The sequence below is a fragment of the Manis javanica genome, chromosome 6 (assembly GCF_040802235.1).
Source record: "Manis javanica isolate MJ-LG chromosome 6, MJ_LKY, whole genome shotgun sequence".
NCBI lineage: Eukaryota > Metazoa > Chordata > Mammalia > Pholidota > Manidae > Manis > Manis javanica.
In genome coordinates this window covers 107,819,366-107,843,830 of record NC_133161.1, presented here as the reverse complement: position 1 = coordinate 107,843,830, position 24,465 = coordinate 107,819,366, and the positions used below count along the sequence as shown (strand labels likewise).

Here is a 24,465-nt window from a genome sequence, read left to right as displayed (position 1 = left end):
TCTGAGCAACTATTTCCTCCCCCAGTTTGGGGAAGTTCTCAGCAATTATGTCTTCAAGGACACTTTCTATCCCTTTTTCTGTCTCTTCTTCCTCTGGTACCCCTATAATGTGGATATTGTTCCTTTTGGATTGGTCACACAGTTCTCTTAATATTGTTTCATTCCTGGATATCCTTTTATTTCTCTCTGCATCAGCTTCTATGCGTTCCTGTTCTCTGTTTTCTCTTCCACCAATGGCCTCTTGCATCTTATCCATTCTGCTTATAAAGCCTTCCAGAGTTGATTTCACTTCTGTAATCTCCCTCCGGATATCTCTATTCTCTCTCTGGATGTCTGTACTCTCCCTCCGGACTTCATCCCTTAGCTCTTGCATATTTCTCTGCAGCTCTGTCTGCATGTTTATGATTTTTATTTTGAGTTCTTTTTCAGGGAGACTGGTTTGGTCTGCCTCTGCAGATCCTTTCTCAGTTGTTGTTTGAACTATCTTGGACTAGACTAATTTTTTTTGCCTTTTCATGGTGATAGCGGTTGCTGTAGGCAGGTTGCAGTGTGTCAGCTGGGAGAAGAATGTCCTTTCCTGCTTGCTGGATGCCTTGCCTTTCTCTGTTGCCTGTGTCAGTTACCTGCACTCCTGGAGCAGCCACTGGGTTAGTCCCCTAAGCTGCTGTGGGCGGGGTCTCTGTCAGAGAAGCATGGAGCCCTGCGAGGAATGGCACGCCTGCCAGCTGCCCTCCTCTGTGCTAGCAGCACCCCTGCCGGGCAGCTGTGTAACAACAACGGCCTTTGTGGCTGGACTGGGTGGCTGTGCGTTGGGCTGGGATTCCGGTCGGCCACTGGGAGTGCACCTGCTCCCTCTGACTCTGCTGCAGGTGTCAGCGGGGTTCTCCTGCGAGGGTCTCTACTGGGCTCCTCTGGCTTCACTACTGCCAGTGTGTGCGAGCTGAACCCGGGCTGTTCGGTCACACCTCTGCGGGCTAGCACAAGTCTCTCTTGGTCCTGTCTGCTGCCACTGGCATATGGATCTGCTTCTTGTCTTTTCCGGCACTCCCGTCCCTGGCATGCGCTGCCACTCTCCCACTACTGTGCCAGTGTGTCGGGGTCCGTGCCACTTGGAGGAATGACTGGCAGGCTGCTTAGTGCTGCGAGGGGCTTCAGAGCTGCACTGCCTCCCTGGGGTTTAGGGTGCCTATGTTTCCCTGGGTTTCCCAGCTGCTGGGTATGTGTGCCGCTACAACTTTGTCCAGCAATGGGGTCCCTGTCTCTTTAAGACTTGCAGAAAGCACCTGCTTTTCTTTTGTCTCAGGGGCGCCGGTTGCAGAGACCTGCCCATGTGTTTTGCTTTTCCTTTTCTCTAATATCCAGCACCCCATGCCACTTGTGTCTGCGTTTTGGGTGCGGATTTCTAGAGCTCGTTATTTAGCAGTCCTGGGCTTTGACTCCCTCCCCATTCCGACTCCTTTCTTCCCTCTGGGTTTTGGGGTGGGGGAGCATTCAGGTCCCACCTGGCCGCAGCTTGTATCTTACCCCCTTTGTGTGATGTTGAGTTCTCACAGATGTAGATGTATTATGGCTGTTGTACTGCATCCACTGGTGTCTCTTTTAGGAATAGTATTTATTGTATTTTCATAAATATATATGTTTTGGGGAGATTTACTCTGAAGTACTCATGCCGCCATCTTCCCATGATCCCTCCTAGCATATAATTTTTATAGTATTCTCTCATAATTCTTTGTATTTCTGTGGTGTCCATAGTGATTTTTCCTTTCTCTGTTGTGATTCTGTTTATGTCTGTGGACTCTCTTTTTTTCTTGATAAGTCTGTCTAGGAATTTATCCATTTTGTTTATTTTCTCGAACCAGCTCCTGCTTTCATTGATTCTTTCTCTTGTTTTGTTCTTCTCGATTTTGTTTATTTCTGATTTAATCTTTGTTATGTCCCTACTTCTACTAACTTTGGGCCTCATTTGTTCTGCCTTTTCTAGTTTTGTAAACTGTGAGTTTGGACTCTTCATATGGGATTGTTCTTCTTTCCTTAGGTAGGCCTGTATAGCAATATAGTTCCCTCTTAGCATGGCCTACTCTGCATCCCACAGATTTTTGTGTTGTTGAATTATTGTTGTCATTTGTCTCCATATATTGCTTGATCTCTATTTTTATTTGCTCATTGATTCATTGATTATTTAGGAGCACGTTATTAAGCCTCCTTGTGTTTGTGTGCTTTTTCTTTTTCTCTGTGTAATTTATTTCTAGTTTCACACGTTTGTCATCTTAGAAGCTAGTTGGTACAATTTCAATCTTTTTGAATATACTGAGGCTCTTTTTGTGGTTTAGCATATCATCTATTCTTGAAAATGTTCCATGTGCACTTGAGAAAAATGTGTGTCCTGTTGCCTTTGTAGTTTTCTGTAGATGTCCATTAGGTGCAATCTTAATATATTGTTCCATCCCTCTGTCTCTACTCATTTTCTGTCTAGTTGATGTGTCCTTTAGAGTGAGTGGTGTGTTGATGTCTCCTAAAATGAATGCATTGCATTCTATTTCCCTGTTTAATTCTGTTAGTATTTGTTTTACATATGTGGGTGATCCTGTGATGGGTGCCTGTATATTTATAATGATTATATCCTCTTTTTGCCCTGCCCCCTTTATCATTATGTAATGTCCTTCTTTGTCTCTTGTTGCTTTCTTTGTTTTGAAGTCTATTTTGTCTGATAAAAGTTCTGCAGCACCTCCTGTTTTTCTCCCTATTAGTTGCATGAGATATCTTTTTCCATACCTTTACTTTTGGTCTGTGTATGTCTTTTGTTTGAAGTGAATGTCTTGTAGGCAGCATATAGATTGGTCTTGTTTTTTAATCCATTCAGTGACTCTATGTCTTTTGATTGGTGCATTCAGACCATTTACATTTAGGGTGATTATCAATAGGTATATAGTTATTGCCATTGCAGGCTTTAGATTTGTGATTACCAAAGGTTCAAGGGTAATTCCCTTACTATCTAACAGTCTAATTTACCTCATTTCATATGGTATTACAAACACAACCTAAAGGTTCTTTTTTCTCCTTTTTCTTCCTTCTCCTTTATATGTTATGTATCGTATTCTGCACTTTTGTCCATCCCTTGATTGATGTTAGGGGTAGTTGATTTGGTTTTCCATTTGCTTTGCTTAGTAATTAATTGTTCTACTTTGCTGTGGTTGTGTTTCCCCTGGTGACATCTACGTAGCCTTAGGAATACTTCCATGTATAGCAGTCCCTCCAAAATGCTCTGTAGAGGTGGTTTGTGGGAGGTAAATTCTCTCAGCTTTTGTTTATCTGAAAATTGTTTAATCCCTCCTTCAAATTTAAATGACAACCTTGCCGGGTAGAGTATTCTTGGTTCAAGGCCTTTGTGCTTCATTGCATTAAACATATCATGCCACTCCCTTCTGGCCTGTAAGGTTTCTTTTGAGAAATGTGATGATAACCTGATGAGTTTTCCTTTGTATATGATATTTTTTCTCTCTCTAGCTGCCTCTGAAAGTCTGTCTTTATCCTGACCTTGGCAATTTTAATTATTACATCTTTTCCTGTTGTCTTCTTTGGGTCCCTTGTGTTGGGAGATCTGTTCACCTCCATGGCTTGAGAGACTATCTCCTTCCCCAAATTGGGGAAGTTTTCAGCAATTACCTCCTCAATAACACTTTCTATTCCTTTTTCTCTCCTTCTTCTGGAACCCCTGGAATGCGAATATTGTTCTGTTTGGATTGGTCACACAGTTCTTTCAGTATTCTTTCATTCTTAAAGATCCTTTTTTCTCTCTGTGCCTCAGCTTCTTTGTATTCATCTTCTCTAATTTTTATTCCATTTACCGTCTCTTCTACTCCTTCTAATCTGCTTTAAATCCCTCCATTGTATGTTTCATTTCAGATATGGAATTTCTTAATTATTGAATCTCCATCTTAAATTCGCCCATGAGTTCCTGACTATTTTTCTGTAACTCCGTGGGCATGTTTGTGATTTTTATTTTGGACTCACTTTCAGGAGGATTGATGAGTTCAGTTTTTTTAGCCTTTTTTCTGGGGTTTTCGTCTGAACCAGGTTCCTTTGATGTTTTGTAATTCTATGTGGTGCCCTCTAGTTCTGGAAGCACTAGTCTCTGGAGCTTCTCAGGTGCTAGAGTGAGGTTGGTGGTCATAGGGGAGCACTGCTGGTGCCTGTGGGGAGGAAAGAGCTGTTTCCTGATTCCCAGCTGCAGTGCCTGTCTCCAGTATCAGAGCCAGTGGGCCGACCACACACTTGTAAGCCTCTGTGCTTGGTGTTTCTATCTGTTGTAGGTGGGGCATCCCTCTGGGTGGCCTGATGCCAGAGCAGTGACTGCTGGTTTGTGAGCAAGTGCCGGCCAACCAGGAGGAAGGTTCAGTAGGCTGCATGTCACAGTGGGGGTCCTTGGAGCTGAGTAGGCAGCCAGGGGGATGGAGCACCTCAAGCTCCTCAAAGTGCGCCCAGACAACCTTTTCCACCTATCCCTTCTCCCGTGTAAGAAGCTCTGCAAATCCCGCCACTTCAGCAGCCCTCTTGCTGCTAGGAAGCCTCTCAGACTGCCTGCCTTTCCTTTGTCCCAGAGCAGCCTGATGTGGATCCCTGTCCCCCACAAATGGCCGGCATCTCAGTCTCTCAAGCACTCTGCGTTTCCCAGCTCCCCAACCCCACCAACCTCCAGAGCACCACATAATGCAGGTTTGTGCTCCAAAGCAGACCTCCAGGGCTGGGTGTTCAGCTGTCTTAGTCTTCCACCCACTCCCCAGTCTGTTTCTCTTCCACTAGTGAGCTGGGCTGGAGGAAGGGCTTGGGTCTCGCCATATCAAGGCTTTGGTATGTTACCCTGTTTCGTGAGGACTGCTCTGTTTGTGAGGTCTGTGTGCAGTCTGGTGCAGCCTTCTCTCCTGTTGCTGTTTCAGGGCTAGTTGTGTTAACTGTATTTTCACACTATATGTAGTTTTGGGAGGATTTCTCTGTCTCACCTCTCACGCCACCATCTTGCATCTTCCAAAATATGCCATTTAATGTTTGTATTGATCACTCTGGAATAATAGCTTTGTGTAGGCAGTACCCTCTCATGCCCAGATGCTCTACTCTCTCGAGCTACCCAGCACCTGGAGCAATGGTGGGGATCTCAGATGAGTAGTGCTGGTGAACTGGTGCTGGCTGGGAGGAAGGAGCTGCAGGCTGCATATCACCGTGGGAAGCCTTGGCGCACATCACCAGCCACAGGGACGGAGCACCTGAAGCTCCTGAAATTTCCAAAGCTGCTGGGCTGAGTGTGTCAGGACAATTTTGTCCACCTATCCTTTCTCCCAGGCAGGAAGCTTTGTGTAATACTTGCCCCTTTAGCAGCCCTCTTGCTCTTGGGAAGTCTTTCAAAGTACCCACCTTTCTTTTGTCCTGTAGTGGCTGGTTGTGGGTACTTGTTCTTTACCAATGACTGGAATCTCAATCTCTTCAAGTATTCTGGCTGTCTTTGCTTTCCAACCTATCTAATCTCCAGAGCACCATGTAATGTGGGTTCATGCTCCCGGAGCAGATCTCTAGTGATGGGTGTTCAGCAGTCCTTGGCTTCTACCCTCTCTCTGCTCTGTTTCTCTTCTTCCTGCTGGTTAGCTGGGGGTGAGGGAAGGGCTTCGGTCCCACCGGATCATGGATTTGCTACTTCACCCATTTCTGTGAAGTCTTCTCTTTACTCCAGATGTAGGCAGTCTGTCACAGTCTTCTTTCCAGTATCTCTTTCAGGATTCATTGTATTTGCTATATTTCCATATTATATGTGGGTTTGGGAGGAAGTTTCTGTCTCACTTCTCACACCACCATCATTAAGCCAGTCTCTGAAACCACTTTTAAAACTGTTGATCTGGACGGCACCTGGGGAGTTGAAGGGGCCGCACTTGCATACTGGAGTCCTGACTGTGTGTCAGAATTTCCTCAAGTGTTTCTCAGTTTATTGTTTTGAACAGATATTCCTTTTTCACATTGAAAAGCAGCATCCGTTCAAAATGAGTGCCCTCTTGTTCATCGTGCTTCTCAGAAGGCTGAGGGTCCCCACGTTTGCTATCTGAAGCTTCCAGAGTGCTGCTTCCCTGCTGCAGCAGGAGTGGGGCACTCCAGTGCAGTGCCATGGTCCTCAGGTGGAGAGGCAGCCTCCATTGTGCACTGAAACAGGTGAGGGGCTGGAAAAAGCTGCAGGATGATGCATGTCAAGGCCAAGAACCAAGGCCGGGAAGCTGCCTGCTCCCAGACATTTCAGTGGGGTTTGGTGTTCATGCAGGTGTTGTAGGTGAGGCTTGGCTGACTGTGAGCAGTGGAGGGCAGGACTGCAGTTTATCATGGGTCTATGCTGTGTTGCCAGGGTGGCACCTTTAAACACAGGGCAGCTTGGCACTGAAGCACACCTTTGAGTCACCTGGCTAGTGGTTTTCATTGTGTATTTATTTAGTTCTTGTTCATCTTCTTTGGGCTTATTTCCCAGAATGACTGTGGCCCCCCTGAGGGTAGGAATTCTGTCTCATTCACCGACAGGGCCTTCTCAATGCCCAACTGGCATAAGCACCAAACAAACGTTGGATAGCCAATTCTCACTGCTCCCAGTAGGGTGCTGGGTCCCAAGAAGTAAAGCCAGAGGAAGGTGGGGTCAGCTCAGCCCTAGAAAGAAGGCCCTCAGGTGGGAGGCAGTATCTGTATGGGGTGGTCCTATTTTCCATGGCCTGCAGGGGGCACGTGGTGGTGCTCACCCTCGCACAGAAGTTTTTTCTTTAGGGTAGGTGGCAGTACTTGGGCCTGGAGTCCTTCCCAACACTAGTTCTGTGGGCAGACTGTAATTTTATGACCTGGACCTCAACATGAACATAATAGCAAGGGGTGCATGCAGCCTGGTACCTGGTGGGTTGGCCTGGGCTTTGTGGTGGCAGGCTGAGCTTGGCAGGTCTCTTGTCAGAGTTGATTTCCTGTCGCTCCCAGGTTTGGAGCAGTAATGAATGGGGTAGCAGAATAAACAGGTGAGCCGAGCTGTCTGCCTGCATGACAGTTTCAGTGAGCCCCCACTGGGTGACTCAGGAGGGTGAACTTTGTGGGGTCACCTGGTAGATGTGCTGTGGTAACATCTGCACACTTGGGCCGACTTCAGATGACCTGCATCTGTGGAGGTTGGGATCTTCAGGAGCTCAGTTATTTGTCCATGCCTTAGGCTTAGCAGTCCGCTGCCCTCAACAGTGCCTAGCTTGGGACAGGAATGAGGCCTCTCTGAGCGGCTACACTGAAGAGGAGCAGAAGGCAGTTGAAGTCACTGGGGTGCCACCCAGGAGCAGCCATGGTCCAGATGGCCTGCGTGGGGATGCTGAGTCATCATGTTTGCAATACTACACTTTCAGGATTGTTCTCAACAGCTTGCTGTTCGTGCTTGTCTGCCAAACCCCACTCAGACCCCACATGGCAACTGCCCAGCCACCTGGGGGTCCAGCTACTGCTTCCTTAGGTCCTGCTGGAGCTGCAGGTTCCCAGCATGGAGGACAAAGCAGGACAGATGGGGCCATGCCTCCTCCAGGAAGCTCTCTGCTCACCTGTATGCCTGTGACACTCACAGGTGACACCCCTTATCTCATCTCTGCCGATAGCTGACCAGCTGTACATGGAAGTAGCCTCATCCTTAAACACTTGGTGTGATGAGACTTCATGTTACAGAGGAGGTGGGGGCCAGTGTTGGGGGGGGCTTCAGGTGAGGGCAGGGGGAGTCCAGGTAATGGAGGGAGACCCTGGGGGTGGGAGGGGGGCCCTGGGTAATGGAGTGGGGACCTGGGTCCAGGAGGCAGGACCCCATGAGGGTGAAGGAGGGGGAACCCTGGGTGAAGGAGGGGGTCCCTGGGTGAGGCAGGGGTAACCTGGGTCCAGGGGTGGGAGGGGTAACCCCAGTGAGTGAGGGGGCCCTGGTGCGGAAGGGCCTGCAGTAACAGTTTGGAAGGTCAGTGGAATAAAAGCCAGGCATCCCAGGGCCCAGGGTGTGTTGGCCAAGAAGAGGTGAGAAGGCAGCCGCAGGCAGTGGGGTCAAGACTGGGGTCCCCTGGTGGGGCTCGCTGTGCGGCTGCACTATGGGTCAGAGAGGGCCATTTGGCATGGACATGTGCGTGGCCGAGTCTGCCCCAGGTAGAGGAGAAACAGCCATGAGGGCTTTTTATTCGGTGTCTGGTGGTGGCTGTGTTACCTGTTGGCATGTGTACTGGTCTGAGCTAGCCTCTGGCCGCCCTCAGTAGTGCTGGGTCCCTGGTCAGGCAAGCGGGCTGGAGAGTTAGGAGGATCGAAGGTGGCTTGTGCAGTCACTGGCTGGGGCTCACGTCCTGTGTGGCGCCCCTGCTGAGGCTGCTGGGTGGTGTCTGGCTTCGGCCTTGTGTTCCTTTGGGTGGACTGGAGACAGCGGCCCTCGTGTCTGTGCCAGGGACTGCAGCAGGACTGTCTGGCCACATCTGGGGTGGCTTGCCTGCGGAGTTATGGTGGAGGAAAACCAGGCCTTTCCCGGGGCTCATGCGCCAGCCTGTATCTTATCCACTCTGACCCCCTTGCCCTTGCTCTGTAGGTTTACTTTGGTTGTAGGATTGGCCTTTGGGACCTTCTGGACCCCAGCTCGGGTGTGCAGGAGCCCAGGCACTGGCAGGCGAGGAGAATGCAGACTTTGTTGATGCTACAGCACTGGCCATGCCCCTGTCCCCCCAGAGACCCTTGGAGGGCTGCATTTTTGTCCTCTGTGGGGAGTCTTCCCATGTCTGCTCTCTTCTTGGCCACTGAGGTTACTTGTCTTGAGAATTTGCCCTGGACCTTGTCTGTGTCCATGAGCAGGGGCAGGACAAGCCCCCTGGTGCCCAAGCAGTGTGTGGGCACGGCCTGTGCATTTTTGGACTCTGCCCAGCTGCCTGGGGATGGTGTGGCTTTGGCTTCACCAGCCATGTCGCACTTGTGAACCTGCAGTCCAACCGTTGCTGTTTCTGTTTGCAGCCTGGAATTGTGTCACCATTTAAGCGGGTGTTCCTCAAAGGCGAGAAGAGTAGAGATAAGAAAGCTCAGGAGAAGGCTGTGGAGAGACGTCCTCTGCACACGGTGCTACTAGCCCTGCCAGAGCGTGTGGAGCCCGACACACTGCTGAGCGACTACATCGAGAAGGAGGTGAAGGTGAGCCTGTGGCACCTGGCCCCCAATTTTGCCCTGTCTGCTGTGCTGAAGCCCCTCTTCCCACCCCTTTCCTGGCTCTTCCTTCATCACAGGCTTCCTCTCTTCTCTGGAAGGCCATGTGCTGTGCTCCAGCATGGAGGCTCTGCTGTTCTGTGGGTCACTGTCACAGCCCAGGACGCAGGCCTCCTAAATCCTGCTGAAGCCTATGTCCCAAATAAGTGTGACATGCACCTGTGCATTTTTGGTCCCTCACCCCAACACTGCAGTGAAAATGAGTTAATAAAAGGTCAAAGTCACCAGGTCAGAGGGGATGGGAAAGCATGAAGGTTGTGAACTTGGGGAGGGAACCAAGAATGGGTAGTGGTGGAAGGGAGTTGAGGTCCCTGGGGGGGACAGTGGGGGTGGTGGGAGGGGGGCAATAGGGCCGGGCAGAGTCCCTGGGGGCAAGGACGTGTGTGGGCAGTTTGGGTCCTTGGGAGGGTTTTCCACCCTTACCTGGCAGCCAGATGAGAGGGTTCCTCGTAGAGACATGAGACTAGGGAGGCTTGGATGTGGGGACACCTGACAGGGAGGTGGTGGGGGACCCAGAGTGAAGACAAGGAAATTGAATCGAAGTCCTGCAGAGTGGAGAGAGTCCCCCACCACGTCCCTGCCAAGCGCCCAGTGGCCTGCGCTGGACCTGTCCCATGAGGAGGCCCTCCAGGGGTGCTGTATGGGGAGGTGAGCTGCCCATGGGAGTGCTGCCTTCACACTGACTTGGGTACCCAGCAGCCTGTGCAGCCTGTCGCAGCAGCTGAGGATCAGTACATACTGGAGAAAAGCTGTAACGGGAAAATGGAGCCCAAGACGCAATGTGAGTCAAATAGCAGCTGTGCAGAGGCTGCTGAAGTGAAGAGTTAGAGAGCAGGGCAGGGCAGGGGAGGGGGCACACAAAGCAGAAAAGAGTCAGGTGGGAACTCAGCATGCTCCCAGCAAGACGTGTGTGCACCTTGCCCTATTCGTTCCACTAGTATGGCTGCAAACCCTGGGTGGTGCATATGCAGCCACCCCGATGGGACTCAGAGGCCAGAGCAGCAGGCCAGCTGGGACCTGGGGACAGGGACTCCAGTTTTCCTTTCTCCTCACATATCTCAGGCCTGGAGCTGAAGACCCGGCAATCAGGAGTGACCACAGGTGCAGACAAAACCCTAACCAAAGTGGCTCCTTATGGCCAGAAGACCAGGAAAGGGAAGGCCTAGCTAGACAGAAACTGTATAACCATACTTGCTGAGCTCCACCTGGGACAGGAAACCCGTGGTCTAACCTCTGCAGCAAAGGCTGAGTGGGGACCAGCACCCACCCAAGAGAGGGAGCACCCGTGATGAAGCCCAGGTGGGAATGTGTGTCAGGACCTTGTGAGAGGCCAGTGGGCCCAGGCCTCCAACTCCTGGTAGCAGTAGTGTGTTGCCCACTCCCTCTTCATGGGACAAGAACAAACTGTCTAACATTTATGTTGTCTAAATCATGAGAGGGCCTGAAAAACTGTTCAAAGGTGTCATGGTTGAAACCTCACTTATCTGGCAACAGACCACAGCAAAGATGAAGAACTGAGCACCCCACAAATGGGTCAACCTGGAAGGCCGCCCAGGGCCCAGCATGTGACACCTGTGGGAAGGAAAGACTGTCCTGAGGGCAGCGGGAAAGGATGCATCCATGGGAGGAAACATCAGAATGGCAGCAGATTTCTCAGGAGCCACGGGACTGTAAAGGGGTGTAGCATTCCTGAGGCCTGCCGGCCAGCCGCAAATACCAAGTATATCCTGGTGCACCCTGCATGCGCACCTGGTTCCTCCAGGAGCCCAGGCTGCTACACACCACCTGGTGGAAGAGGGGATTGGAATGGCCCTGCACCTAGTGCAGAAGTGCAATATCTAATTTGAAAATTCTGATTCCAAAAGTCTGTTGGCCCAGATTCTTCTGCTGGAGAGTTCTATCAAATGTTTAAAGAATTAACACCAATTCTGCATAATCTCTTCCAGGAAAATAGAAGGACTGGCAACACTTTCCAGCTGCGTGTGTGAGGGTGATGTTACCCTGCTGCCAAGGCAGTGTGGAACAGGTACAGACAAGAGCATAGACAGGCATCTAACAAAACAATAGCCATGGAATTGAGAACCTAAAAAAGTTATGTACCGTGGCCACGGGAATGCAGGACTGGCTCAGTATTTGGAAAGGTAATCCATCATATCAACAGGCTAAGGGAGAGATAATACACGATCATCTCAACTGGTACAGGAAAAAGCCTTTCACAAAATTCAACAGCTAGTCACAATAAAACTCAGAAAAATAGGAACCATGTGTGGGCAGTGAATATGTGGGCATCAAAATAAAAAAGGCACTACCACTTATAATGGCTTCAAGAGGAACCACTTAGGTGTATGCCCAAGGGGGCCCCCAGCAGAAGCCTCCCAGTGCCCCTCCTGGAAGCTGCTCAGTGCAGACGAGCCCTTTCTGGGCCAGCAAGATGCTTTGTACACACCAACACGGCTATGCTAAGATTCATGTGGAAGGCAAAAGAAGTAGAGAAGCTGGAACATTTCTGGACAAGAGTGCCATGAGGAATCAGCTTCCCTGATCCCAAGGTGTGCTTTAGTGCTACAGCAGCAGAGGTACCGACGGAAAGACCTGTGAGCCCCAGAACACCCACACCCGTGTCCTGCTGGGGTTCTTAACAGTGGTGCGAACACAGTTCTGTGGAGGGATGGTCTTGTCAACACACTGCTGGAGCCATTGGACACCACAGAAAAATGAGCCTCACCCTAAACTCCACACCTTATGCAGAAATTAATCTAAATTGGTGATGAACGTAAAGGTGAAATATAGAACTATAACATTTTAGAAAAAAATGGAAGATGTTTAGGATATAGGGTTAGGCGGAGTTCTTAGATTTGGTGCCCAAGAAAAGGAAACATTGATAAACTGGATTTCATGAAATTAAAACTTTTACCCTGCAGGAGATGCTGTTTGGAGGGTGGAAAGACAAGGTAGAGCCTGGGAAAAGCCCCCAAATCACATGTCTGCCAAAGGAACATTGTTGGGACATAAAGAGCTCTCACAGCTCATGGGGCAAGACAGGCAGTCCAGCTAGAACATGGGCAAAAGACTCAGGCATCTTACTGGAGTGTATGATGGTGGCAGGCAAGCACACAAAAAGAACATTGCTGGGCCAGAGAAATACAGTCAGAACCACTGTGAGACATCACCCCTGCGATCAGGATGGCTGAGAGCGCCGCATGCAGTGGGTCTGGGGGCCGTGTGGCCACCCAGGCAGGCACTTTGGCTGTTGCTTAAAAACTACACATATAGCGACCATACCACCTGGCAGTTGTGCTCCTGGGCATGTATCCCAGAGAAATGAAAACATGTTGATGCAAAGACTGGTACCTTCCAAGCAGTTTAATTTGTAATACCCAAAAGTTGGAAACAACCGAAATGTCATTCAATGGGTAAATAGGTACCACCGAGCACCACTCAGCCCTAAAAAGGACTGAATTAGTGAGTCATCCTAGGACCTGCAGGAATGCCCAGCTGAGTACAAGAAGTCAGTTCTCACAGGCTGTACCTGTGTGATTCTGTTTGTGTAACATTGTTGAAATGAAGACTTATTTAACTAGAGACAAGGCTAAGGCATGCTAGGGGTCATGGAGGGGCTGAGGGCCTGTAAATGAGATGTGGGGCCCCTGTGGGGGACCAAGTGTTCTGTAACTGACTGTGCAGCCTGTCTCCTGGCTGCTCCAGTGCTGCCAGAAGATGCTGCTGCTGGGTAACATGGTGAGGAGTGTGTGCTCTGTGTTCACTCTTACTGTGTGAGACTACAATCATCTTAAAAAGAAAGATTATGCATGAACAAAACTATAGTTTCACTACTTGTTGGCATAGCAGTGAGATAGAATGTGCACACCCAGTGCAGTCAGCACAGACATCACTGACGGAAGGAGGTGCGGAACTCGGATGGGGGAAGGGTATGGGGCAGGGTGCTGGGCAACGCTGTCTCCCCGTAACTGGGGGCAGCAGGGCTGTCTTTTTTTTTAAATTTATGTTTTATTGGAGTATCATTGATATACAATCTTATATTGGTTTCAGATGTACAACACAGTGGGTCACCGGTTACTCACTGTAACTGGTGACTCACTGGATCACCAGTAATATTAAATCCGCATCCTCATTAGTGCACTTACTTATCTGTCAGCATAGAAAGATGTTACAGAATCATTGGCTCTATTCTCCGTGCTGTACTACCATCCCTGTGACTAACTAATATTATGACTGAATATTTTTTGCCTCTTTATGCCACCCACCCTCCCAAGCCCCTCCCCCATGATGACTCACTTCTCAGTGTCTGTGAGTCTACTGCTGTTTTGTTCCTTTTTCTTTTTTAAAAAATTTATTTTGGTTTCATTAATGTACAATTACATGAGTAACATTATGTTTACTAGACTCCTCCCATCATCAAGTCCCCCCCACATACCCCATTACAGTCACTGTCCATCAGCATAGTAAGGTGCTATAGAATCATTACTTATCTTCTCTGTATATACTGCCTGTGTTCCCCCCAACTCCCGCTACATTATGTGTGCTAAATGTAATGCCCCTTTTTCCCCCTATCCCTCCCTTCCCACCCATCCTCCCCAGTCTCTTTCCCTTTGGTAACTGTTAGTCCATTCTTGGGGATCTGTGAATATGCTGCTGTTTTGTTCGTGTTTTGTTCCTTCAGTTTTTTCTTTGTTCTTGTACTCCACAGATGAGTGAAATCATTTGATACTTGTCTTTCTCCGCCTGGCTTATTTCACTGAGCATAATACACTCTAGCTCCATCCATGTAATTGCAAATGGTAGGATTTATTTTCTTCTTATGGCTGAATAATATTCCATTGTGTATATATACCACATCTTCTTTATCCATTCATCTACTGATGAACACTTAGGTTGCTTCCATGTCTTGGCTATTGTAAATAGTGCTGTGGTATTATATAGGGGTGCATATGTCTTTTTCAAACTGGGCCTCTGCATTCTTTGGGTAAATTCCTAGGAGTGGAATTCCTGGGTCAAATGGTATTTCTATTTTGAGTTTTTTGAGGAACCTCCATACTGCTTTCCATAATGGTTGAACTAGTTTACATTCCCACCAGCAGTGCAGGAGGGTACCCCTTTCTCCACATCCTTGCCAACATTTGTTGTTGTTTGTCTTTTGGATGTTGGCCATCCTAACTGGTGTGAGGTCATATCTCATTGTGGTTTTAATTCGCATTTCTCTGATGATTAGCAACGTGGAGCATCTTTTCATGTGCCTGTTCGCCATTGGAATTTTTCCTTTGGAGAAGTGTCTGTTCAGTACCTCTGCCCATTTTTTAATTGGCTTATTTGTTTTATTTGTTGAGGAGCATGAGCTCTTTATATAATTTGCATGTCAACCCCTTATCGGATATGTCATTTATGAATATATTCTCCGATACTGTAGGATGTCTTTTTCTTCTACTGATGGTGTCCTTTGTTGTACAGAAGCTTTTTAGTTTGATATAGTCCCACTTGTCCATTTTTGCTTTTGTTTCCGTTGCCAGGGAGATATGTTCATTAAGAACTTGCTCATGTTTATGTCCAAGAGATTTTTGCCTATATTTTTTTCTAAGAGTTTTATGGTTTCGTGACTTACATTCAGGTCCTTGATACATTTCAAGTTTACTTTTGTGCATGGGGTTAGACAGTGATCCAGTTTCATTCTCTTACATGTAGCTGTCCAGTTTTGCCAGCACCATCTCTTGAAGAGGCTGTCATTTCCCCATTGTATGTCCATGGCTCCTTTATCATATATTAATTGACCATATGTGTTTGGGTTAATATGTGGACTCTATTCTGTTCCACTGGTCTGTGGGTCTGTTCTTGTGCCAGTACCGAATTGTCTTGATTACTGTGGCTTTGTAGTAGAGCTTGAAATTGGGAAGTGAGATTCCCCCGTAATTTATTCCTCCTTCTCAGGATTTGGCTATTCTGGGTCTTTTGTGGTTCCATATGAATTTTAAAACTATTTGTTCCTGTTCATTGAAGAATGCTGTTGGTATTTTGATAGGGATTGCATTGAATCTATGGATTGCTTTAGGCATGATGGCCATTTTGACAATACTAATTCTTCCTAGCCAAGAGCATGGGATGAGTTTCCATTTGTTAGTGTCCTGTTTAATTTTTCTTCAGAGTGTCTTGTAGTTTTCAGAGTATAGGTCTTTCACTTCCTTGGTTAGGTTTATTCCTAGGTTTTTCATTCTTTTGATGCAATTGTGAATGGAATTGTTTTCCTGATTTCTCTTTCTGCTAGTTCATCATTAGTGTATAGGAAAGACACAGATTTCTGTGTATTAATTTTGTATCCCACAAGTTTGCTGAATTCATATATTAGTTCTAGTAGTTTTGGAGTGGATTCTTTAGGGTATTTTATGTACAATATCATGTCATGTGCAAACAGGGACAGTTTGACTTCTTCCTTACCAATCTGGATGCCTTTTATTTCTTTGTATTGTCTGATTGCCATGACTAGGACCTCCAGAGCTATGTTGAATAAAAGTGGGGAGTGTGGGCATCCCTGTCTTGTTCCCCATCTTAGGTGAAAATCTTTCAGCTTCTTGCTGTTAAGTATAATATTGTGTATGTATTTGTCATATATGGCCTTTATTATGTTGATGTACTTGCTGTCTATACCCATTTTGTTGAGAGTTTTTATCATGAAAGGATGTGGAATTTTGTCGAATGCATGTGGTTTTTGTCCTTCTTTTTCATGTCGTGGATGATGTTGATGGATTATCTAGTATTGGACCATCCTTCCATCCCTGAGATGAATCCCACTTGATCATGGTGTATGATCCTCTTGATGTATTGTTGAATTTGGTTTGCTAATTATTTTGTTCAGTATTTTTGCATCTATGTTCATCAGGGATATTGGTCTGTAATTTTCTTTTTTGTGGTGTGTTTGCCTGGTTTTGATATTAGAGTGATGCTGGCTTCATAGAATGAGTTTGATACTATTCTCTCCTCTTTTATTTTTTGGAAAACTTTAAGGAGAATAGGCATTATGTCTTCTCTAAATGACTGATAAAATTCGGCGGTGAATCCATCTGGACCGGGATTTTTGTTCTTGGGTAGTTTTTTGATTACTGATTCAGTTTTGTTGCTGGTAATTGGTCTGTTTAGGTTTTCTGTTTTTTCCTGGGTCAGTCTTGGAAGGTTATATTTTTCTAGGAAGTAGTCCATTTCTTCTTGGTTATCCATTTTTTTAGCATATAGATTTTCATAGTATTCTCTAATAATTCTTTGTATTTCTGTGGGGTCTGTCGTGATTTTTCCTTTCTCATTTCTGATTCTGTTTATGTGTGTAGATTTTGTTTTTCTCTTAAATTTGGCCAGGGGTTTATTTATTTTGTTTATTTTCTCAAAGAACCAGCTCTTGGTTTCATTGATTTTTTTCTATTGTTTTATTCTTCTCAATTTTATTTATTTCTTCTCTGATCTTGATTACCTCCTTCTGCTGACTTTGGGCCTCATTCGTCTTTTACCAGTTTCAGTGATAGTGACTTTAGGCTATTCATTTGGGATTGTTCTTCTTTAAATAGGCATGTATTACTATATACTTTCCTCTTAGAACTGCCTTGCTGCATCCCACAAAAGGTGGGGCTTTGTGCTGTTGTCATTTACTCCATGTATTGCTTGATCTCTGTTTTAATTTGGTCATTGATCCATTGATTATTTAAGAGCATGTTGTTAAGCCTCCATGTGTTTGTGAGTCTTTTTGATTTCTTTGTATAATTTACTTCTAGTTTTATACCTTTGTGATGTGAGAAGTTGGTTGGTAGAATTTCAATATTTTTGAGATTACTAAGACTCTTTGTGGCCCAGTATGTGGTCTATTTCTGGAAAATGTTCCATGTGCACTTGAGAAGAATGTGTATCCTGCTGCTTTTGGGTGTAGAGTTCTGTAGATGTCTATTAGGTCCATCTGTTCTAGTGTGTTGTTCAGTGCCTCTGTGTCCTTACTTATCTTCTGTCTGGTGGATCTGTCCTTTGGAGTGAGTGGTGTGTTGAAGTCTCGTAAAATGAATGCATTGCATTCAATTTCCTCCTTTAATTCTGTTAGTATTTGTTTAACATATGTCAGTGCTCCTGTGTTGGGTGCATGTATATTTATAATGGTAATATCCTCTTGTTGGACTGAGTCCTTTATCATTATGTAATGTCCTTCTTTATCTCTTATTACTTTGTTTTGAAGTCTATTTTGTCCTATACAAATACTGCAACACCTGCTTTTTTCTCCTTGTTTGCATGAAATATCTTTTTCCATCCCTTGACTTTTAGTCCGTGTATGTCTTTGGGTTTGAAGTGCATCTCTTGTAAGCAGCATGTAGATGGGTTTTGCTTTTTTATCCATTCTATTACTCTGGATCTTTTGATTGGTACATTCAGTCCATTTACATTTAGGGTGAGTATTGAAGGACATGTACTTATTGCCATTGCAGGCTTTGGATTTGTGATTACCAAAGGTTCAAGGTTAGCTTCTTTAGTATCTAACTGTGTAACTTCAGTCTCTTATTAAGCCATTAAACAGTCTGATAATTCTTTATTTCTCTCTCTTCTTATTCTTCCTCTTCCTTTCTTTATATGTTAGTTGTTTTATTCTGTACTCTTTTGTGTTACCTTTGACTGGTTTTGTGTATAGTTGATTTAATTTTTTGCCTTTAGTTAGTATTTTGTTGCTGTGCTTTCTTTGCTGTGATTTTTTTTTCCTGTGGTGATATCTGTTTAGCCTTAGGAGTGCTTCCTTCTAGAGTAGTCCCTTTAAAATATCCTGTAGAGGTGGTTTGCGGTAGGCAAATTCCCTCAACTTTTGCTTGTCTGGGAATTGTTTAATACCTCCCCTTCATATTTAAGTGATAGTCATGCTGGATACAGTATTCTTGATTCAAGGCCCTTCTGTTTCATTGCATTAAATATATCATGCCATTCTCTTCTGGCCTGTGAGGTCTCTGTTGAGAAGTCTGAAGATAGCCTAATGGGTTTTCCTTTGTAGGTGACCTTTTTTCTCTCTGTCGCTGCCTTTAATACTCCATTTTTGTCCTGGACACTAACATTGCATCCATATCTAGGCTATTGTAAATAGTGCTGCAGTAAACATATGGGTGCATATGTCTTTTTGAATCTGAGAAGTTGTTTGGGTAACTTCCTAGGATTGGAATCCCTGGGTCAAATGGTGTTTTGATTTTTAGTACTTTGAGGAAAATCCATACTGCTTTCCACAATGGTTTAACAACTTTCCATTCTCATCAGCAGTGTAGGAGGGTTCCCATTTGTCTACATCCTCACCAGCATTTGTTGTTCCTAGTCTTTTCTATGTTGGCCATCCTAACTGGTGTAAGGTGATATCTCACTGTGGTTTTAATTTGCATTTCCCTGATAATTAGCAATGTGGATCATCTTTTCATGTGTCTGCTTGCCATCTGAATTTCTTCTTTGCAGAAGTGTGTGTTCATATGCTCCACCCATTTTTAAAAGGATTATTTTCTCTGTGGGTTTTGATATGTGTGAGTTCTTTTTTTTTTTGGATGTATGCAGTTGACTGGTATGTTTTATATTTTTTAACTTTTTAATTTCTTCTGTTTTTATTTTGGTAACATTAATATACAATCACATGAGCAACACTGTGGTTAGTAAATTCCCCCATTATCAAGTCCCCACAACATACCCCATTACAGTCACTGTCCATCAGTATGGTAAGATGCTACAGAGTCACTACTTGTCTTCTCTGTGCTATACTGCCTTCCCCTTGCCACCCCCATGTTATGTATGCTAATTGTAATGCCCCTTATTCCCCTTCTCCCTCCCTTCCCATCCACCCTCCTCAGTCCCTTTCCCTTTGGTGACTGTTAGTCCATTCTTGGGTTCTGTGATTCTGCTGCTGTTTTGTTCCTTCAGTATTTTTCTTTGTTCTTATACTCCACAGATGAGTGAAATCATTTGATACTTGTCTTTCTCCACCTGGCTTATTTCACTAAGCATAATACCCTCTAGCTTCATGCATGTTGCAAATGGTAGGATTTGTTTTCTTCTTATGGCTGAATAATATTCCACTGTGTATATGTACCACATCTTCTTTATCCATTCATCTATTGATGGGCACTTAGGTTGCTTCCATTTCTTGGGTATTGTAAATAGTGCTGTGATAAACATAGGTGTGCATATGTCTTTTTCAAACTGAAGTGCTGCATTCTTAGGGTAAATTCCTAGGAGTGGAATTCCTGGGTCAAATGGTATTTCTATTTTGAGTTTTTGGAGGAACCACCATACTGCTTTCCAGAATGGTTGAACTAGTTTACATTTCCATCAGCAGTGCAGGAGGGTTCCCCCTTCTCTGCATCCTCATCAGTGTTTGTTGTCCCTAGTCTTTTCTATGTTGGCCATCCTAACTGGTGTGAAGTGATATTTCATTGTGGTTTTAATTTGCATTTTGCCTGATAATTAGCAATGTGGAGCATCTTTTCATGTGCCTCTTGGCAATCTGAATTTCTTCCTTGGAGAACTGTCTGTTCATATCCTCTGCCCTTTTTTAAATAGGCTTGTTTTTTTTTTTTGGTGTTAAGGCGTGTGAGTTCTTTATATATTTTTGATGTTAACCACTTCTCAGATGTCATTTACAAATATATTCTCCCATACTGTAGAATGCCTTTTTGTTCTGCTGATGGTGTTATTTGTTGTACAGAGGCTTTTCAGCATGATGTAGTCCCATTTGTTCATTTTTTATTTTGTTTCCCTTCCCTGAGGAGATGCATTCAGGAAAAAGTTGCTCATGTTCATATTCAAGAGATTTTTTATCTACATTGTCTTCTAAGAGTTTTATGGTTTCATGACTTACTTTCAGGTCTTTGATCCATTTTGAGTTTTCCTTTGTGTATGGGGTTAGACAATAACCCAGTTTCATTCTATTGCATGTAGCTGTCCAGTTTTGCAACACCAGCTGTTGTAGAGACCGTTTTTTCCCCAGTGTTTATCCATGGCTCCTTTATCGTATATTAATCAACCATATATGCTTGGGTTTATATCTGGGCTCTCTAGTCTGTTCCACTGGTCTATGGGTCTGTTCTTGTGCCAGCACCAAATTGTCTTGATTACTATGGCTTTGTAGTAGAGCTTGAAGTTGGGAAGCGTAATTCCCCCCACTTTATCTTCCTTCTCAGGATTGCTTTGGCTATTTGCTGTCTTTTGTGGTTCCATATGAATTTTAGAACAATTTTTTGTAGTTCGTTGAAGAATGCTGTTGGTATTTTGATAGGGATTGCTTTGAAACTGTAGATTCCTTTAGGCAGGATGGCCACTTTAACAATATTAATTCTTCTTATCCATGACCATGGGATGTGTTTCCATTTATTGGTATATCTTCTTTAATTTCTCTCATGAGTGTCTTGTAGTTTTCACAGAATTGGTCTTTAACTTCCTTGGTTAGGTTTTTCCATAGGTATTCTATTCTTTTTGATGCTATTGTGAATGGAATTGTTCTCCTAATTTCTCTTTCTGCTAGTTCATTGTTAGTATATAGGAATGCAACACATTTCTGTGTATTAAATTTATATCCTGCAACTTTGCTGAGGCAGATACTAGATCTAGTAGTTTTGGAGTAGGTTCTATAGGATTTTTTATTGTACAATATCATGTCATTTCAAACAGGGACAGTTTAACTTCTTCCTTGCCAATCTGGATGTGTTTTATTTCTTTGTGTTGTCTGATTGCCATGTCTAGGACCTCCTGATGTAAGTTGAATAAAAGTGGGGCTGAGTGGGCATCCCTGTCTTTTTCCCGATCTTAGGTGAAAAGCATTCAGCTTCCTGCTGTTAAGTATAATTTTGGCTATGGGTTTGTCATATATGGCCTTTATTATGTGTAGGTACTTACCCTTTATACTCATTTTGTTGAGTTTTTATCATGAAAAGATGTTGAATTTTGTTGAATGCTTTTTCAGCATCTATGGAGATCATCATGTGGATTTTTTCCTTTTTGTTGATGTAGTGGGTAATGTTGATAGATTTTTCAAATGTACCACCCTTGTATCTGTGAGATGAATCCCACTTGATCATAGTGCATGATCCTCTTGATGTATTTTTGAATGCTGTTTGCTAATATTTTATTGAGTATTTTTGCATCTATGTTCATCAGGGATATTGGTGTGTAATTTTTTTTGTGTGTGTGCTGTGTTTGCCTGGTTTTGGTATTAAAGTGATGCTGGCTTAATAGAATGAGTTTGGAAGTATTCCGTCTTCTATTTTTTGGAAAACTTTAGGGAGAATGTGTATTATATCCTCTTTATATGTCTGATAAAATTCGGTGGTGAATCCATCTGGACCATAATTTTTGTTCTTGTGTAGTTTTTTGATTTTCAATTCAATTTCATTGCTGGTAATTGGTCTGGTTAGATTTTCTGTTTTTTCGTAGGTCAGCCTTGGAAGGGTGTATTTTTCTAGAATGTTGTCCATTTCTTCTTGGTTATCCAGTTTGTTAGCATAGAGATTTTCATAGTGTTCTCTAGTAATTTCTTGTATTTTCATGGGGTCTGTCATGATTTTTCCTTTCTCATTTCTGTTTCTGTTTATGTATGTAGATTTTCTTTTCTCTTAATAAGTCTGGCCAGGGGTTTATCTATTTTTTTAAAATTTTCTCAAAGTACCAGGTCTTGGTTTCATTGATTTTTTTATTGTTTTATTCTTCTCAATTTTATTTATTTCTTCTCTGATCTTTATTATGTCCCTCCTTCTGACTTTGAGCCTCATTTCTTCTTTTACCAGTTTCAATAATAGCGGCTTTAGACTTTTCATTTGGGATTGTTCTTCCTTCTTTAAATAGGCATGGATTACTATATACTTTCCTCTTAGAAGTGCCTTCACTGTGTCGCACAGAAGTTGGGTCTTTGTGCTGTTGTCATTTTTCTCCATGTATTGCTTGATCTCTGTTTTAATTTGGTCATTGATCCATTGATTATTTATGAGTGTGTTGTTTAGCCTCCATTTCTTTCCTCTCTCTAGCTGTGTTTGTTAAGTATTTTTGTTGTCTTTGTTCAATTTATTTCTAGTTTTATACCTTTTTGGTCTGAGAAGTTGGTTGATAGAATTTCAATGTTTTTTGAATTTACTGAGGCTATTTTTGTGGACTAGTATGTGGTCTATTCTGGAAAATGTTCCATGTGCACTTGAGAAGAATGTGTATCCCACTGCTTTTGGGTGTAGAGGTCTGTAGATGTCTATTAGGTCCATCTGTTCAGGTGTGTTGTTCAGTGCCTCTGTGTCCTTAATTATTTTCTGTCTGGTGGATCTGTCCTTTGGAGTGAGTGGTGTGTTGAAGTCTTGTAAAATGAATGCATTGCATTCAGTTTCCTCCTTTAGTTCTGTTAGTATTTGTTTCACATATGTCTGTCCTCCTGCATTGGGTTCATATTTATTTATAATGGTTATATCCTCTTCTTGGACTGACCACTTTATCATTATGTCATGTCCTTCTTTATCTCTTATTACTTTTTTTGTTTTGAAGTCTATTTTGTCTGATGCAAATACTGGAGCACCTGCTTTTTTCTCCTTGTTGTTTGCATGAAATATCTTTTTCCATCCCTTTACTTTTAGTCTTTTTCTATTTCTTGAATGACTGTGGGGGTAGTTGAATTGATTTTGCATCTGCTCAGTAATTAATTTTTCTATTTTGTTTATAGTGGTTTTATTTCCCATGTTGACTGCTATTTAGCCTTAGGAACACTTCCATCTATTGCAGTCCCTCCAAAATGCACTGTAGTGGTGTTTTGTGGGAGGTAAATTCTCTCAGCTTTTGCTTATCTGAAAATTGTTTAATCTGTCATTAAAATTAAAATGATTATCTTGCCGGGTAGAGTATTCTTGGTTTGAGACCCTTCTGCTTCATTGTGTGAAATATATCATGCCACTCCCTTCTGGCATGTAAGGTTTCTGTTGATAAGTCTGATCATAGCCTAATGGTTTTTCCTTTGTATGTGGTCTTTTTTCTCTCTGTAGCTGCTTTTAAAATTCCATCTTTATCCTTGATCCTTGCCATTTTAATTTTTATGTATCTTGGTGTTGTCTTCCATGGGTCCCTTGTGTTGGTAGATCTGTGCTTCTGCATGGCCTGAGTGACTGTTACCTTCTCCAAATGCAGGAATATTTCAGCAATTACCTCCTGAATGACACTATCTCTTTTTCTCTCTCTTCTTCTGGTACCCCTATAATGCAAATATTGTTCTGTTTGGATTGTTCACATAGTTCTCTCAATGTTCTTTCATTCCTACAGATACTTTTTCTCTCTGTGCCTCAGGTTCTTTGTATTCCTGTTGTCTAATTTCTATTGCATCTACCGTCTATTCTACATCTAATCTGCTTTTAAATCCCTCCATTGTATATTTCATTTCAGATATGGAATTTAATGATTGCATCTCCGACCTAAAGTCATCCCTGAGTTCTTTAATAGTTTTCTGTACCTCCATAAGCATGTTTATGATTTTTATTTTGAGCTCTCTTTCAGGAAGATTGGTAAATTCAGTTTCACTTGTACCTTTTTCTGGTGCTTGTGCTGTTTTGGCTTGAAAGTGGTTCCTTTGATGTTTCATAATTGTATGTGGTGCCCTCTAGTGGCCAGATGCTCTAGTCTCTGGAGCTGCTCAGGCCCTGGAGTCATCTCTGGGTTCACAGGGGTGTTGTGCTGGTGCCTGAGGGGAGGAACGAGTTGTTTCCTGCTTCCCTACTGTAACATCTGTCTCCACCTTCAGAACCAGTGGGCCAATTACAGAGTTGTAAGCCTCTGTGCTTTGCATTTGTAGCTGCCATAGTTGGGGCCTCTCTCTGGCTGGCCTGATGCCAGGTTAGGGACTGCCAGTTTGCAAGCCTGTGCCGGCAGGCCAGAAGTAAAGTCCAGCAGGCTGTGTATCACAGTGGGGGGCCTTAGAGCTAAGTAGCCAGCCAGTGGGACATAGCACCTGAAGCTCCTGAATGTTCCCAACATGCTGAGCAGAGCATGCCCAACCAACCTTGTCCACCTGTCTCTACTCCTGCGCAGCAAGCTTTGTGCAATCCCCGCCCCTTTAGCAGCCCTGTGGCTACTAGGAATCCTCTCAGACTGCCCACCTTTCCTTTGTCCCAGAGCAGTTGGATGTGGATCCGTCCTCCCCAAATGGCTGGAATCTCAGTCTCTTCAAGTATTCCACCTGTCTTAGCTTTCCACCACACTAAT

At 44.2% G+C, this 24,465-nt stretch overlaps 1 protein-coding gene across 4 annotated transcripts in view; it reads left to right on the top strand.

Annotated features, from left to right (window-relative positions):
- Positions 1–24,465, top strand: part of CCM2 (CCM2 scaffold protein) — a 141,407-nt gene that overhangs the window by 46,366 nt on the left and 70,576 nt on the right. For all 4 annotated transcript variants that reach the window (XM_036994978.2, XM_036994977.2, XM_036994975.2 and 1 more), the window contains exon 2: positions 9,007–9,180. In XM_036994978.2, coding sequence (XP_036850873.1) covers positions 9,007–9,180 — 174 coding nt within the window. The remainder of the gene's footprint in view (positions 1–9,006; positions 9,181–24,465) is intronic.